The sequence below is a fragment of the Fonticula alba genome (genome assembly GCF_000388065.1).
Source record: "Fonticula alba strain ATCC 38817 unplaced genomic scaffold supercont2.8, whole genome shotgun sequence".
Classification (NCBI taxonomy): Eukaryota; order Rotosphaerida; family Fonticulaceae; genus Fonticula; species Fonticula alba.
In genome coordinates this window covers 573,561-585,435 of record NW_009242978.1, presented here as the reverse complement: position 1 = coordinate 585,435, position 11,875 = coordinate 573,561, and the positions used below count along the sequence as shown (strand labels likewise).

General features: G+C 66.4%; 5 protein-coding genes across 6 annotated transcripts in view; 4 read left to right on the top strand and 1 right to left on the bottom strand.

Moving 5' to 3' along the window:
* H696_04788 (hypothetical protein) overlaps positions 1-542 on the top strand; it is a gene marked incomplete at both ends in the record, with an annotated part of 2,074 nt that extends 1,532 nt beyond the window's left edge. The window contains 2 exons of the mRNA XM_009498654.1: positions 30-38; positions 529-542. Of these exons, the coding sequence (XP_009496929.1) occupies positions 30-38; positions 529-542 (23 nt within the window). The remainder of the gene's footprint in view (positions 1-29; positions 39-528) is intronic.
* Positions 543-2,361: 1,819 nt separating this feature from the next.
* H696_04787 (fibrillarin-like pre-rRNA processing protein) lies at positions 2,362-4,672 on the top strand. The gene is made up of 3 exons (XM_009498653.1): positions 2,362-2,576; positions 2,732-3,243; positions 3,650-4,672. Exons 1-3 carry the CDS (start codon positions 2,537-2,539, stop codon positions 4,052-4,054), a joined length of 957 nt encoding a protein of 318 aa, XP_009496928.1. The 5' UTR covers positions 2,362-2,536; the 3' UTR covers positions 4,055-4,672.
* Positions 4,673-5,527: 855 nt separating this feature from the next.
* Positions 5,528-8,349, top strand: H696_04786 (histone deacetylase 3). Its single transcript, XM_009498652.1, has 6 exons — positions 5,528-5,815; positions 5,937-6,019; positions 6,146-6,409; positions 6,744-6,912; positions 7,084-7,404; positions 7,643-8,349. Exons 1-6 carry the CDS (start codon positions 5,648-5,650, stop codon positions 8,318-8,320), a joined length of 1,683 nt encoding a protein of 560 aa, XP_009496927.1. The 5' UTR covers positions 5,528-5,647; the 3' UTR covers positions 8,321-8,349.
* Positions 8,350-8,375: 26 nt separating this feature from the next.
* Positions 8,376-10,590, bottom strand: H696_04785. 2 transcript variants are annotated; one of them, XM_009498650.1, is made up of 7 exons: positions 10,412-10,590; positions 10,179-10,287; positions 9,987-10,068; positions 9,815-9,894; positions 9,488-9,648; positions 9,083-9,325; positions 8,376-8,955 (listed from the first exon to the last, which is right to left on the bottom strand). In XM_009498650.1, exons 1-7 carry the CDS (start codon positions 10,454-10,456, stop codon positions 8,437-8,439), a joined length of 1,239 nt encoding a protein of 412 aa, XP_009496925.1. In that variant the 5' UTR covers positions 10,457-10,590; the 3' UTR covers positions 8,376-8,436. The 2 variants fall into 2 exon arrangements, with proteins under 2 accessions (XP_009496925.1, XP_009496926.1); XM_009498651.1 differs by lacking the exon at positions 10,412-10,590 and having other exon boundaries at positions 10,179-10,401.
* A 779-nt stretch (positions 10,591-11,369) lies between these two features.
* The window catches only part of H696_04784, a 3,639-nt gene continuing 3,133 nt past the window's right edge, over positions 11,370-11,875 (top strand). The window contains exon 1 of the mRNA XM_009498648.1: positions 11,370-11,804. Within this exon, the coding sequence (XP_009496923.1) occupies positions 11,443-11,804 (362 nt within the window). The 5' untranslated portion in view covers positions 11,370-11,442. The remainder of the gene's footprint in view (positions 11,805-11,875) is intronic.

Below are 11,875 nucleotides of genomic sequence, written 5' to 3'. Positions count from 1 at the left end.
CCCCCCCCCCCCCCCACCATGCAAGGCAGCTCCCTCCCGTGGGCCTGTTCAGTGCCCTCGATCTCCCCGGCCCTTCGACTCCCTCCCCGCGGGGGCAGAGCAGCTCAGGGGGGCGCCTCTCCCCCTTTCACGCATCGCCTCCCAGGGGACATCCACGCACCCCCCCTCCCCCACCACACACACACACACATCACGTAGGCACGCGCTCGCGCGCGCACATGCACACACTTTGAGGGCACGCGTACTGCCTTGTCGCGTCCCCCCACCCCCTTTCTCTCTTCATAATCCCGGCACACGCGCGCCCGGCTGTGTATGGCCTCTCTTTTGTGCCGTGGCCGCGGTTTCGTCGTGCACGCCGCCCCCTCTCCCCTCTCTCCCCCTTCAGATCGATGTATTCCCTCTCTCTCTCTCTCTCTCTCTCTCTCTCCTTTTCTCTCCCCCCCTCTTTCCCCGCATAGAGTGCCGAGGTGCTTTCCATGCGTCATGCGGCACATGTCCCCCCTTTTTTTCAAATACACAAATACTCAGAAGAGGCAGAGTGACCGATCACCATCGCCGCAAGCATGGACCCGAGCGGTCGAGGGCATGCGCGCACGGCAGGGGGGGGGGGGGCCGTGTATGCATGAGATATCGGCCTTCTCACAGGCCAGGCCAGGCAGGGGGAGGATGGAGCATCTCCTCCCCCGGCGAGGCCGAGTACACCCTCTTCCCTGCCAGAGGAAGAATAAAACCACACTTGCATTTGGAGGGCATGCCCTGCCGTCTCTCCGCCCCGCCCGTGTGTCCGCCCAATTGCCCGCCAGCGCGGGGGCGGGAGACCCAGGCGAATCTGCCGCACATGCAAAGATCGCAGCCACTCGGTGCTGGACTAGGAGATAGAAACAAACAATAGAACATCTCAGAATGCCGCATTGTCTGAGAAGAATACCATTCCAACCCTGATAGAGGGCGCCCCTTGTGGCTCCCCGTGGCGGCTGGGGGATCGCCGCGGCCGTCCCCGCGTGCGGCGCTCGCTTGCCCGCCTGGCCGTCTGCCTGTTAGGCGCCGCGCGTGTGGGCGCGGCCCTGCAAGTGCGCGTGGGTGTGTATCTCTCTGCGCGATCGCTGGATTTTCTTGGACCGGCCTAGGCGGGCCTCGCCCTGCGGTTGGTTCTCTCGGGTGTTCTTTTCTTTCTTCACCCCAGTTGGAGCGAGGCGCACGAGGGCGGGGGGGGGGGGGGGGGGGGGGGGGGCGGCGGCGTGGCCACAGCATCCCAGGAGCAGGGCTGGCCGCCGGTTGGCCAGCCACTGGCGGCACTGTGTCTGTCGGGGTTCCGGCCCGGCGGAAGGGCCTCGTGAAGCGAGCTCCCGTGCGCCAAGCTACAGGTAGCCGCCCAGAAGCCGGCCCGGAGAGACGCGCCGCCACCGCGCGCTTGCACACGGAGGACATAGCGTGGGGCCCAGAGGTGCGCGCACACGGAGACCTGCTGAGATGTGAAGAGAGAAAAAGGGGGGGGGGGGGGGGGGGGGGGGGGGGGGGGGCGGGGGCCTCGGGCCAGGCCCGGCCAAGCCACGAGGCCAGCCGGCCTCGTTGTCCCCCTGGGTGCCTTGTGCTGGCCCCACCATGTGGCTCACCCGGCAAAGTAGGCGGGGGGAGGGGGGTCGCGACTCGGCGCCCCGCGACGAGCGGCTGTGATGCTCGTTCGGGACCACTGCCCCCCCGCGTCGGTGGCGGCGAGCGGCCAGGGGTTCCTTGCATGTGCCCTGCCGTCGGGCGCCGGGCTGCGCGCCGGCCGGCTTGTCCGCGCGTGTGCATGGGCCTGCCGGGGGCGGGGGCAGGCGGCTCCCTGGTGGCGTACGTTCTTTTTTTTTTTTTTGGCGCGAAGGCGGTCCGTGCGGGGCGGGTTGGTCCTGCGAATCCGGCTCGTGTGCTCTGAGCCCGGCGGCGGCTCGGCCGCGGGCGGCAGGCACGGGCGGGCATTCCCCATGAGCCCCCGCCCGCCCCCGGGAGCCCTGCCCGCGCCGGGGCCAACTGCCCATGCGTCTTGCTCCCTCGGCCGGGGCGCACGGAGGGGGGGGGGGGGGGGCTGGGACCTGGTGGCACACGCTCCCCTGGCCGCAGAGGTCCCTGTGTGTGTGTGTGTGTGTGTGGCCTTGTCGGCAAGTGGGCGGGGCCCGGGGGGGCGGGGGGGTGGGGGGCAACCGTGTGAGTGCGCCCGGTCCCTCGTGGCGGGGTCCGGGGCTGGTGCGGGCGCGCCCTGCCTCTCCTGTCTGGCCTCGTGTGTCCTGCCCCGGGCGCGCCCCGCCCCCTCAGCAGCCCCCTCTCTGTGAAGAGCCACCTCTCCGAGAGCCCTTCCCCGCCGGAAGTTCGGCCTCTCCTGCTGCCTCCTTCCCCCTTTCTCCTGCCTTTCTGCAGTGTGCTCGGTGGTTCCTGTGTAGCTACCTCCAGATTCAGTGCTCCTTCTTCCCGGCACTGTTCTACTAATCCCCTCCCCCCCCAACCAGCAGCTCCCGTTGCTGTTTTCCTCTGTGACAGAGTAACTCCCCCCCCTTCAACAATGTCCGGTCGTGGTCGTGGTGGTCCCCCCCGCGGTGGTGGTGCGTCTCTCCGGCCTCCCAGCCTGCCCCCCATTGCTGTGGAAGCCCACCAGCAAACTAATTCCTCGCTCCCCCCCCCCCTCCCCTCGCCCCGTGATTGTCCTCTTCTCCCCCCTTCTCCAATGCGACGGACGTGCACGCGCGCGTGCGCACAGTCTCCCGTGGTGGCTTCGGCGGTGGTCGCGGTGGCGGCTTCGGCGGTCCCGGTGGCGGTCGTGGCGGTGGCCGTGGCGGCTTCGGTGGTCCCGGTGGCGGTCGCGGCGGTGGCCGTGGCGGCTTCGGTGGTCCCGGTGGCGGTCGCGGCGGCGGTCGCGGCGGTGCCCGTGGCGGTGGCCGTGGTGGCGCCCGCGGTGGCATGCGCGGTGGCATGAAGACCATCGTCGAGCCCCATCGCCATGCTGGTGTCTTCATCTCCCGTGGTAAGGAGGACGCCCTGCTGACCCGGAACATGGTTGTCGGCGAGTCCACCTACGGCGAGAAGCGCATCTCCGTCGAGGAGGGCGACAGCAAGGTCAAGTACCGCGTCTGGAACCCCTTCCGTTCCAAGATTGCCTCGGCCATTCTGGCCGGTCTGGCTGACATCCACATCGCCCCCGGCTCCAAGGTCCTCTACCTCGGTGCCTCTGCCGGTACCACTGTTTCTCACGTCTCCGATATTGTCGGCCCGGTGCGTGCATTTGCCTTGCATCCTTGCCCCGCCCGTCCCTCTCTCTCTCTCTCTCCCCCCCATCACGCGTACATACGCACGCGCGCACACTTTCCGGCCCCCTCCCTGACCCAGTTGCTTTTGTGTGTGTGTGTGTGTGTGCGCGCGCGCCTGTGTCTCCTTCCCCTTCCTCTTGCCCTGCCTTCTTGTGTCTGTGTCCTCGGCGCGCTGTTGTGGGGTCCCTGCTGCCATCCATCTCGCGTCGATGGCGTCCTTCCCTGAACCCGGACACTTGCACTTGCGGATTGCCTACTTCTGTGATGGAACGGTGGCGTACTCAACATTCCTGGTCTTCGTCCTGATCTGTCCCCCCCTCCCTTGTGTGTGTGTGTGTGTGTGTGTGCTTTCCTGCATATGCCCCCCACAGGAGGGCGCCGTCTACGCTGTGGAGTTCTCCCACCGCATGGGCCGCGACCTGATCAACGTCGCCAAGAAGCGCACCAATGTCATCCCGATTATCGAGGATGCTCGCCGCCCGGAGAAGTACCGCATGCTCGTCCCCATGGTTGACGTCATCTTCGCTGATGTTGCCCAGCCCGACCAGGCCCGTATTGTGGCCATCAACGCCCACGCTTTCCTCAAGGTCGGCGGTCACTTCATGATCTCCATCAAGGCCAACTGCATCGACTCCACCGTCCCCGCTCCGGCTGTCTTCGCTGCCGAGGTCCAGCGCCTCAAGGCCGAGAAGCTCCGCCCCCGCGAGCAGGTCACCCTCGAGCCCTATGAGCGTGATCACGCCGTCGTTGTCGGTGTCTACCGCTCCTCCAAGTAGAGTGTGAACGCCCGACAGCCCGCCGGCGCATGCGTTCTGCATCGCGCGCGCGCACGCCGGGCGGAGGAGGGGGGAGCCGCGCGGACGACCCGGGCATGGGCCCACCTCTCTCCAGCCGCGGGCGGTAATGCATATGGCAGGCGGCCAGGCGCACACTGTCACCCTCCGGCGGTGGCCGCCTTTCCTGCTGCTGCTTTTGTCATCATCCCGCGGGCATGACCGTCTCCCTCTCGCTCTCTCTCTCTCTGTGTGTGTGTGCCCGGATAGCCGGGGCCTTCCCACACATGCATGTGTACCACCTGCCACACGCGGAGCACCCTCATGCGTCCCTCCCTCCCTGCGCTCCCTCGCTCCTCCTCTCCTATATATGCGTCCTCCTTCTTCTTCTCCTCCTCTCCTGATCCCGATGTGGGTGACTTGCTTTTTTCGCCCCCACAAAGGCCCGCCAGGGGGGAGGGGTCGAGGCGAGGGCGCCCATATTCTCCTCCGCCATGTGCGGCGTCACATACACACACACACGCGCGTGCGCGCGCGCTCTCTCTCCCGCAGCAACAGCAGCGTAGAGGCAGCATCGTTCATCACACACCCAGCCAATGGACACACATTCAAAATTTGCCATCCCTCCCCCCCTGCTTGTTGCCTCTCCCCTCGTGTGTGCCTTCTTTCCGTGTGGTGTCTTTTTTTCTGTCATGCTGTCCTTTCCCACGGCGACCACGCCGAGCAAGGCGCTTGGGTGTCGGGAGGGGGGCCAGAGAGGAGCACGTCGCATCTTGTTGTCTGTGCATCCGCGCGTCTGTGTAGCCGTGTGTATCCGTGTGTATCCGTGTGTGTGTGGGTGTGTGTGCGTGTGTATGTGTGGGTGTTTGTCCCGAGCGCCTCATCCCTCCGCGGGTCCCCGGGAGAGAGGTTGGCCATGAGTGCCCCGGCCTTCGACCGGCCATCGGTCCCCGTAATGCGTCCACGCGCTGTATGAATGGCCGCGTACTTTGTCCTTTCCTCTTCCACAGGCATGGCCGTGCGGGGTATCCGCGTGTCGCCGGCACAGCACGTACACACCCCAGTGCGTTTGTGTGTGTGTGTGTGTGTGTGTGTGTGTGTGTGTGTGTGTGGCTCAGCCGCATGTCCGGCGCGGCGAGTCGCCCAGGCAGCCGGTGGTTTGGTTCTTCTGCCCGAGACCCTGCGACAGGGGGCAGCGGGGGGGCCAGATAAAATGAAGCCCAGCCCCCAACAGGCCCGGTGGGTGGGTGCATACACCGGGCAAGGTGGCAGCATCATCCGGCGCAAATAAAAAAGCACTCTATTGTGTCTTCCCATGCGTGTTGCGCGCCAGTGCCAAGAGCCGAGCGGCGTGGCCGCGAGCGTTGGCAGCCCGTGCGAGTCCCCGCCACCCCTCCACATATAACCGCAACCCATGGGGGCGATCGGGCTGGCATAGTACCCGCGGCATTCTCCCCTCCCCTCCCTGCCTCCCCCCCTCCCCCCTGCCCCTGCCGCGCGCCGGCCTCTCGTCGCTCGCCCTCCCCTCTCGCGTGCCTCTCCGTTCCCCCCCCCCACCTGGCGCACGCGCGTGCTCCACCCCCCCATGTCAAGCCGATGTCTCACCGACCAGCCTTCCAGTCTCAGAGGCACTACAATGACCGCATCTCCTACTTCTCCGACCCGTCGATCGGGAACTTCCACTTCGGGGCCTTTCACCCGATGAAGCCGCACCGGATTGTCCTGACACATCACCTGGTGTCCTCTTATGGCCTGCACAACAGTGTGCGTCCCTCAAGCGCGTGGCCCCGGTTGTCGGTCATTTCCCGGGCAACTCACCGGCCATGCCTTCTTGTCCCCCTTCCCCTCCACTTGCATACCTATTTGTCCCTCTCAACACCGGCAGATGTCCATCTTTCGTCCCCGGCGGGCCACGGAGCACGAAATGCGGCAGTTCCACTCGGCCGATTATATCGACTTCCTCAAGCGGTTCGTCCCCCCCCCTCTCTCGCTCTCATGCAGACACCCCCCCCCCCCTCGCCAGATGGCCCGCGCGCCGCTTCCTGCCTTCTCCTTTGCCATCCCTCTCCTCCTGACATTGTGCGAACCGAGCAGGGTGACCCCGAGCAACATCCACTCCTTCACGTTGGACACCCTGACGCGCTTCAACTTCGGCGACGATTGCCCCGTCTTCCCGGGGATGTTCGACTTCTGCCAGCGCTACGCCGGTGGCTCGCTGGATGGCGCCTACAAATTGAATGACGGCTCCAGCGATGTGGCCATCAACTGGTCTGGCGGGCTGCACCACGCCAAGAAGTTCGAAGCCAGTGGCTTCTGCTATGTCAATGACATTGTGTTGGCCATCCTGGAGCTGCTTCGGTGCGCCCCCATGCCTCTCTCTGCCTCTCTCTCTGCCTCTCTCTCTGCCTCTCTCTCTCTGCCTCTGCCTCTCTCTCTGCCTCTGCCTCTCTCTCTGCCTCTCTCTGCCTCTCTGCCTCTCTGCCTCTGCCTCTCTCTCTGCCTCTCTCTCTGCCTCTCTCTCTGCCTCTCTCTCTCTCTCTCTGCCTCTCTCTGCCTCTCTCTGCCTCTCTGCCTCTCTGCCTCTCTCTCTTTCACATCCACTGCCATCACCACAATAGCATGCTCACCGCTCCCCCGCTCGCCCCCGCCTCTTCTCCCTTCTCCCCCTCGTGGCCGCTGGTTTCGTGCGCAGCGTCCATGCGCGAGTCATGTACATTGACATCGATGTGCACCATGGCGATGGGGTGCAAGAGGCCTTCTACGTCACTGATCGCGTGATGACCCTTTCCTTCCACAAGTATGACGGCCACTTCTTCCCCCGCACTGGAGACATCACCGAGGTTGGTGTCGGTGCCGGCACGGTGCGTACCCTCCGGGTCCTTCTGCTACTCCGGCGGCCGCGCGTTCGGCGGCTGCCCGGTTGCTACCACACTGGCCGCGATTCTGACCCGCTCTCCGCCCCTCCGCCTCCCTCCCTCCGCCTCCTGCCACGGCCCTTGTCCTCCTGCCGCCGGTTCGACTGCCTTCGGCAGAACTTCTCCATCAATGTTCCCCTGAAGGACGGGATTGACGACGAATCGTACCAGTCCATCTTCCAGCCGGTGGTTCGCCGGGCCATTGAGCATTTCAATCCCGGGGCCATTGTCCTCCAATGCGGGGCCGACTCGCTGGGCTGCGACCGCCTCGGGCGCTTCAATCTCAGTGTCCGCGGCCATGGGGAATGTGTGCGCTTTGTCCGGTCTTTCAATCGGCCAACTCTGGTCCTCGGCGGAGGCGGGTACACTGTGCGCAATGTGGCTCGGTGCTGGACCTGGGAGACTGCTGTCGTCTGCGGGCAGGACATCCCGGATGAGGTGCGTGTCCGGAATTCCCCCCCGTCCGTCATTTCGCCCTTTGGCGCATGTGCCTGGCCCGCATGTGCCCGGCCCGTCGCGCATGCATGTGTGCTCTTTGTGTGCCCATGTGTTTGTGTATGCACCATGCACGCGGGTGGGTCTGTACATGTGCTCATAACGCTCCCCCGCCTCCTTCGCCCTGCCCCCCCCCCCCTTCCCCCCCCTCCGCCCCCCTCCGCCTCTCCGCGCCATGTAGATCCCCAGCAATCCATACATCGATTACTTTGCCCCTTCCTTCCTTCTGCACGACCCGGGGATAACGACTTCCTCGTCGCATGCGGCCGTCGGGTCGGGAATGTCGTCGAGCGCCGCGCGCGCTGCTCTCAAAGAGGACCGGGCCTACCTCAAGGGCCTGGAGGCCAAGGTGGCGGAGATCTTCCGGCGGATTACTCATGCCCCGAGTGTCCAGATGCAGGAGCTCCCGCCGCCCCTGACACGCTTCGGCGATGATGCCGATGGCTCCTCCTCGGACTCCGGCGACGAGGATCACCCGGGGTCCGATGGATCTGGCGGCCTGGATGTCGGGGATCCCTTCCGTTCGGCGGGTCGGGCGGGGGATTTGATCATTGACGACCCGGCACGCCAGTCCCCCGGGGGCCGGGGGTCAAGCCGGCCGGCCGGGGCGCTGTCCTCCCGGCGTGATGGGCGCTTCATCGGCCGCACACGATCCGACCGCCTCCCCCACGTTTCCAGCGTACCGGATGACGTCGGGTGCGGGGCGTTGCTGGTCGGTGCTCCGGCCAAGCGCCGCGCTGGCGCCTCGGCGGACTCGCGCCCGACGCGCGCGCGCCCCGACGATGATCTGGATATCGTCGGTACGGGGCGCGGCGTTGGCCTCGGAGCCAGCAATCGGCCCCGACCTGGTCCCGACTGAAGGCCAGCGTCCTGCTCCCCCCCCCCCCCCCCCCCCCCCCCCCCCCCCCCCCCCCCCCCCCCCCCCCCCCCCCCCCCCGTTCCCCTCGGGGTGGTCTCCCTCCTTCGCTCAAGTCGTCAAGTGTCTGGTCTTTTCTTGCCGCGCAACACACCGCAGTGCCCCGGGGCAGGGCCTTTTCCAGGCCCCGGCCCGGCTCCGAGCAGTGGAATTAGCGCATGCAAGAAAAAAAAAAGGAGAGCAAGCAAACAAGCAAACATATGTGCGCGCCGCATGCGTGGCTCAGGATCGGTGGTTGGTTTTCTTTTGTATTGAGGTGTCCCCACAGCAAGGTTGGCACATTCTAGGCGCCGGCGGCGCGTGCCTGGGTCAGTTGGCGCGGGTGAAGGACGGTCACTCCTCGTCGGCCTGCCAGAGGGAAGGGTTAGACTCGGCCGCGGTCGTCGGGAGGGGGGCCCGATCCTCGAGCTCACTTGCCCCCGCGGTCTCGGGGCTGGACAGAGACGCACCTTCGGCTCACGCGGCTCCAAATCCTCGCCATACTGGATGGCGTGGTCCGCGTGCGAGAGAACCAGCTCAATGGAGTCCTCGTCGGTGATGTCCAGCGGCAGGAAGCTGACCATGTTGTACTCCTCCAGCTGCGCGGGGCATGGGGCGGTCAAGGCTCGGGGGTGAGGGGAGCGAGGAGGGGCGGCAAAAAAAAAGAAGAAGAAGGGGGCGTGACACAGCCGGCGAGAGGGGGGCCAAGGTGGGGCGGACACGCACCAGGCGAGCGACAGCCGAGTTGAGCGACGCGAAATTCCCCTGCTGGACATTGCTCCGAGCAATCGGACGGTCCATGTCCCCACGACGGTTCTTGTCGGTCAGCAGGCGATTGATGTCGAAGTTGAGGAATCGGTCCAAGCGCCGGCCCAGGCGCCGGGGCTGCGTCCCGTCCGGCGTCGTGTGGCGCTGCAAGTAGATGTCGATCTTCGACAGGACGTTGATGTGGGGAAGCTCCAGTTGGATCTGTTTCGGCAGGCCGCAGGGCCGCCGCCAAGGCCACGGAGACAGGGCCGTGGGATGTCACGGTGAGCGTGCTGCATCGGGTGGCCAGCCACAAAGGGCACGAAGGGCCGGGGCGGGGGGAGGGGGAAAAAAAAAAGGGCAGCGGCCAGGTGAATGTCGCACCATCGCCGACAGGGCGGCCAGCGAGCCGGAAATGAATTTGGCCGCATCATCCGTGAATTGGGCATCCATCAGATACACCACAACAACCTGGTAACCGAGGCGCTGCAGATGGCCGACGAAATCCTTCATGACCGGGAAGTGGGTGTACAGCTCAATTTGCCCTGCAGGTCGCCAGGCCCCGCACATACATGTACATGTGCATGCATGCATGCATGCATGTGTGTGTGTGTGTGAACAGCGGAAAGGGAAGGAGGGGGGAACACACGTGTCAAAAGGGGCCGAGAGCATGCGCCAGGCTGGCATGAAGGGCCGGGCACCGGCACGTACCGGGGCAGTCAATGATCAGGTAGTCATCCTGGTAATCGTCCAGCTCGTTCTCCATCCACTCGAAATTGTCCAGGAGGTACCTGTTGGCGTGTGCATTGTCATGTGTGAGATGGGTGGCCGGCTTCTGGCAGGCGGCATGGCCGATGCGGGGGGCCCGACGCGCGGCACGCACTCAAGACAGTAAACCAGGCCACCATTCGGGCCATACCGCAGGTCGTCCATCACCTCCTCGAGGGTGATCAGGTCGCGGATATCTGATGGCCCATGGCCGGGGATGTGCACGCCGCGAGCGGCCCACGAGCGTCAGACACGGGCAGGGAGGACAGGCACAGGGTCGCCGGGCGCCGGTGGCATTGGAACGCACCGATCGACGGGGTGTAGGCAAGGTATTCCGCAGCCGGATCGAGGTTCATGGCATGCACTGTCCGGCGGCTGGCCTCGCAATGCTGCATGATGGTGCTGCAGTACGTCGACTGTGACCCGGGCGATTGGAGCCCAGCCGCCGATTGGATCGGGAGAGGGGAGGGGCAACAGGGCCCCGGAGAGGGTGGGCGTCAGTCGGTCATCCGCCGAGAGGCGCATCGCTGTGTGACATACCTTCCCGGCGCCGGCCGTGCCAATGACAAGCTGCGCGTGCTTCATGACTGCCGCTGTGAGAGGGAGAAAAGGTAGAGCACAGGGGGGGGGGTGGTGGTGGGGAAGAGGGAGGAGCAGAGACAGAGAGCTCGGAGTCGGGTGGCGGGGGAGGGGAAAAGCAGGGGGCGAGGGGAGGGCGGGGGGAGCGGGAGAGGGAGGAGATGTGCGTGTGGTCATCCGGCGCGACCACCACGGACCGCGCCCTCCTAAGCCGCACGCGTGCGTCCATGGAAACTGCGCCCCTCGGCCCGTGTGTACGCCGATCTGCGGGCGCCCCCCCCCGCCCCGCCCCCGCCCGGTGTTCTCCGGGCGGCCGCAGTCCGTGGGCGGCTCCGGGCGCGAGGTCTGCGCCCCACGTGATTGTCCCACAGCGAGTCGATCATTCGGTGGGGGGGGGGGAGGCGGCGGCCGAGCGCGCGCATTTCCCCCGGTTGGTCTGCCGGTCGTCTGGCTGGGTCGGCGGGGGGGGGTTCCTGCAATCTTGGGTGGGCTTCTTTTATGTCGCATGCGCGCGCTCCCGGACCTTGGGCGGTTTGTGTGTGTATGTCTCTGGGTCTTTGTGAGTGTGTGTGTGTGTGTGTGTGTGTACACGCGCGTGCGGGGGCATTCGCGCTGTTGTTGTGGGGGCCGGGCCGAGGGGCCGGGGCGGCGGGGGGATTGCGGCCGGGCCGTCCTTCAGGCCCAGTCGGCTCTGGCCGGCATCCCGCCCCGTCCCCGGGGGGGGGGGGGGGGGCAACGAGGAGAAACTGTTCAGGGGGGCCCCTGCGGATGCTTGGAGGATAGGTGGGGCCAGCTCCTCCCCTCGCCTCCCCTTCGGCCCATCCTTCCTCTCCCCCCCCCCATCGCCAAACGTCCGGGCCGGCCTGCCGACGCCCGGCGCCGCCCGTGATCCGCGCATCCTTGCCTTCCCTCCCCCCCCCCTCCCCCCTTCCCCTCCCTCTCCCCGGTGGTTGCTTCTTCCCCGATCTTGTTCACTCCATCCGCCCCTCGCGATGCTCCCTGCCGGAAAGTCGCTTGCCTGTGGCCGCGGGTGTCAAACCTGCGACTCCGGCGGCCTCTGCCTCCAATGTCTCGAGGGCTTTGTCCCGGCGGCCGCCGGCCCGGGGGCCGGGCTGCCTGTTTCCGGCGGGCCCTGCATCGAGGCACACTCCATGTCGGCAACGGCACTCCACTCCACCCTACTGCTGGCCTTCCTGATCACCGCGTCGGCTGTCCTGGTCCTCGGCCTGGTGTCCGGGCTGGTGGCATTCATCTGTATTCAGCGCCGGAAACGCCGGGAGCGCAACAGCAAGCGCGAGTTCGAGCGCATCGCCGCAAAGGCCGACCGTGATGCGCGTGAGATGCGCACGCACCGGTGCGTGCTGCCTCTCTCCACGGGGCATCCTCGTCGAATGGCCGTCTCTCCTCCCCATGCCCCCCCCCCCC

Coding starts and splice junctions, on each gene's coding strand:
- H696_04785 (XM_009498650.1), bottom strand. CDS start 10,456: ATGAAGCACGCGCAGCTTGTCATTGGCACGGCCGGCGCCGGGAAG. Junction 9,326..9,487: donor TGGCCGCCCTGTCGGCGATG/GTGCGACATTCA, acceptor CTGCCGAAACAG/ATCCAACTGGAGCTTCCCCA. Junction 8,956..9,082: donor ACTCGGCTGTCGCTCGCCTG/GTGCGTGTCCGC, acceptor TGCCCCGCGCAG/CTGGAGGAGTACAACATGGT.
- H696_04787 (XM_009498653.1), top strand. CDS start 2,537: ATGTCCGGTCGTGGTCGTGGTGGTCCCCCCCGCGGTGGTG. Junction 2,577..2,731: donor TGGTCCCCCCCGCGGTGGTG/GTGCGTCTCTCC, acceptor GCGTGCGCACAG/TCTCCCGTGGTGGCTTCGGC. Junction 3,244..3,649: donor TCTCCGATATTGTCGGCCCG/GTGCGTGCATTT, acceptor TGCCCCCCACAG/GAGGGCGCCGTCTACGCTGT.
- H696_04786 (XM_009498652.1), top strand. CDS start 5,648: ATGTCTCACCGACCAGCCTTCCAGTCTCAGAGGCACTACAATGACCGC. Junction 5,816..5,936: donor CTTATGGCCTGCACAACAGT/GTGCGTCCCTCA, acceptor CAACACCGGCAG/ATGTCCATCTTTCGTCCCCG. Junction 7,405..7,642: donor GGCAGGACATCCCGGATGAG/GTGCGTGTCCGG, acceptor CGCGCCATGTAG/ATCCCCAGCAATCCATACAT.